We start from the raw sequence: 1,944 nt of genomic DNA, 5'->3' as shown, positions 1-1,944 counted from the left end.
GATTGTAACATTTCTGGCAGGTCCAGGTATGGCCTCAAAGGAAGCGCAAATACAGATGTCAGCTCAAGCAGTAGAATAAAACCATCCAGGAAGTGCCAAAAATGTTGAAAGAAAAACCATAAAATTAGTTTTCCTCAGCAGGAGAAAGCATCTGACCTGCTTGGACACTACAAACAAAACAGGGCAGGTTTATAGAGGGTCTGGGTTTTGTTTTTGTGCAAATATCAAAATCAACTTTTGACTCAAATTTTTTGTTCAAACATTCTACAATTTTCCACAAGATAAAATAAAATCCTACCAGTGTGTACCTAGTTTTAGCCCAGTGAAACTATTCATTGCTGTAGTAAAATCATCCCCCAATTTGTGGATGGATTTTTATAAACTTCAACATCAAGCAAGAAGCGGCAACTGCACAGCAAATTTGGTTCTTCACTATTCAGCATATAAATATTAGGCACAGGACAGAGGTCTGTTAAGGTTCTCAGTTTCCTTATAGAAAATACTACATCCAATAAATTGAATTTGTTCACAATTGATTAAAAATATAATTTAATGTTATTTAATTATGAATAACAGAACAGCGGGATCTTTGTTGTCACTGGAGTAGAAAAATAGTATAATAAAACCATGAAAGTTCTAAAATAGAGTCATACAGGCAGTTCCTGGCAGTGGTGATCCTGTGTCATTGCACATAGTATATGGAACTGATAACATCACGTGGTGATCAGCATTTCCAGGTGTACTTGTAGTCGCTCAGATCCAGCTGCCGTATTGAGGTCTTTCCGAGGAGCGATAATCGACTGAACTGTTCTAACGTAAGAGGGTGAAGACCACAATTTACAAGCTCGGAACTATCCTTTTCCTGGGGGTGGAATGGGGAAAAAAAAAAAAAAAGCTTAAACTACAGTACTGAAAGATTCATAGGTTGCAATTGCTGCCTTTTTTTAAAAGAAAATGTTACCCGACTTTGCTTGTTCTACATAACTAACTTGAGCTACCAATGCCCTTAGTCAAATATCTAGGCGTCATACTTGACCTTGCTCAGTATTAAAGACATTCAGTAAAATCTTTAAATGTACCGTGCTTCACTGGCATGAAATGCAATCTGCTGATCCTTGGAAGCTCTGTATATTATTCACAGGCCATATAAGCATGTAAAATATAAAAACACAGAACAGAAAGAAACAGCTTGTGCAGATAAAACACCTTTAACCCCTTCGTGACTGACGACGTACAGTGTACGTCGCCAGCATCGGGGCTGTTTAAACTTGTAGAGCCGACTGTCGGCTTTACAACAGAAGCGATCCTGGCGACTAACCTGTCGCCAGATCGCTTCTGCGTCCCGAAGAAGGGTAATTTGTTGTGTTTTGGGGCATTTAATTAAATTTGTCACTAAATTTTGGGGTTTAATAAGGAGTTGCGCTAATATTGCACAACATAAACATTTTCAACTACCACCATTTTATTCTATAGGGTCTTGGCATTCAGAAAATATATAATGTTGGGGGGTTTCAAGTCATTTTCAGGCCTAAAATGTGGAATATAACATGGGTGCAAAAATTGAAAAAAGGGCCTCAGTCATGAAGGGGTTAAATGAATTCCCATATATTATGGTAGGTGTATTCAGTAGAAGCAAACTTACTGCCAATTACAGTACACTAGAAAAGTCATGTCCAAGGTGCTGGAAGTCTGGTATTATTTTCTACAGAGGACCCACAAAATAAGAAAACCAGATTCCATGGTTCCCTTACCAACTCTTGAGCCTCATTATTGTTTAACCCCTTCATGACTGACTACGTACAGTGTACGTCGCCAGCATTGGGGCTGTTTAAACAGACTCCCGGTGACGTTTGCCGCCGGGACTCTGTTTAAACTTGTAGAGCCGACTGTCGGCTTTACAACAGAAGCGATCCTGGCGACTTACCTGTCGCCAGATCGCTTCTG

The 1,944-nt window shown here is 39.4% G+C and overlaps 1 protein-coding gene across 1 annotated transcript in view; it reads right to left on the bottom strand.

Moving 5' to 3' along the window:
• Positions 1 to 724: 724 nt before the first annotated feature.
• DONSON (downstream neighbor of SON) overlaps positions 725 to 1,944 on the bottom strand; it is a 20,153-nt gene continuing 18,933 nt past the window's right edge. Inside the window, exon 10 of the mRNA XM_018555538.1 lies at positions 725 to 862. Coding sequence (XP_018411040.1) covers positions 725 to 862 — 138 coding nt within the window. The remainder of the gene's footprint in view (positions 863 to 1,944) is intronic.

Source organism: Nanorana parkeri, unplaced genomic scaffold, assembly GCF_000935625.1.
Source record: "Nanorana parkeri isolate BGI_ZX_2015 unplaced genomic scaffold, ASM93562v1 scaffold201, whole genome shotgun sequence".
In the NCBI taxonomy this organism is placed as follows: domain Eukaryota; kingdom Metazoa; phylum Chordata; class Amphibia; order Anura; family Dicroglossidae; genus Nanorana; species Nanorana parkeri.
The sequence above is the reverse complement of the archived record's forward strand: the minus strand, read 5'-3'. Positions and strand labels throughout refer to the sequence as shown.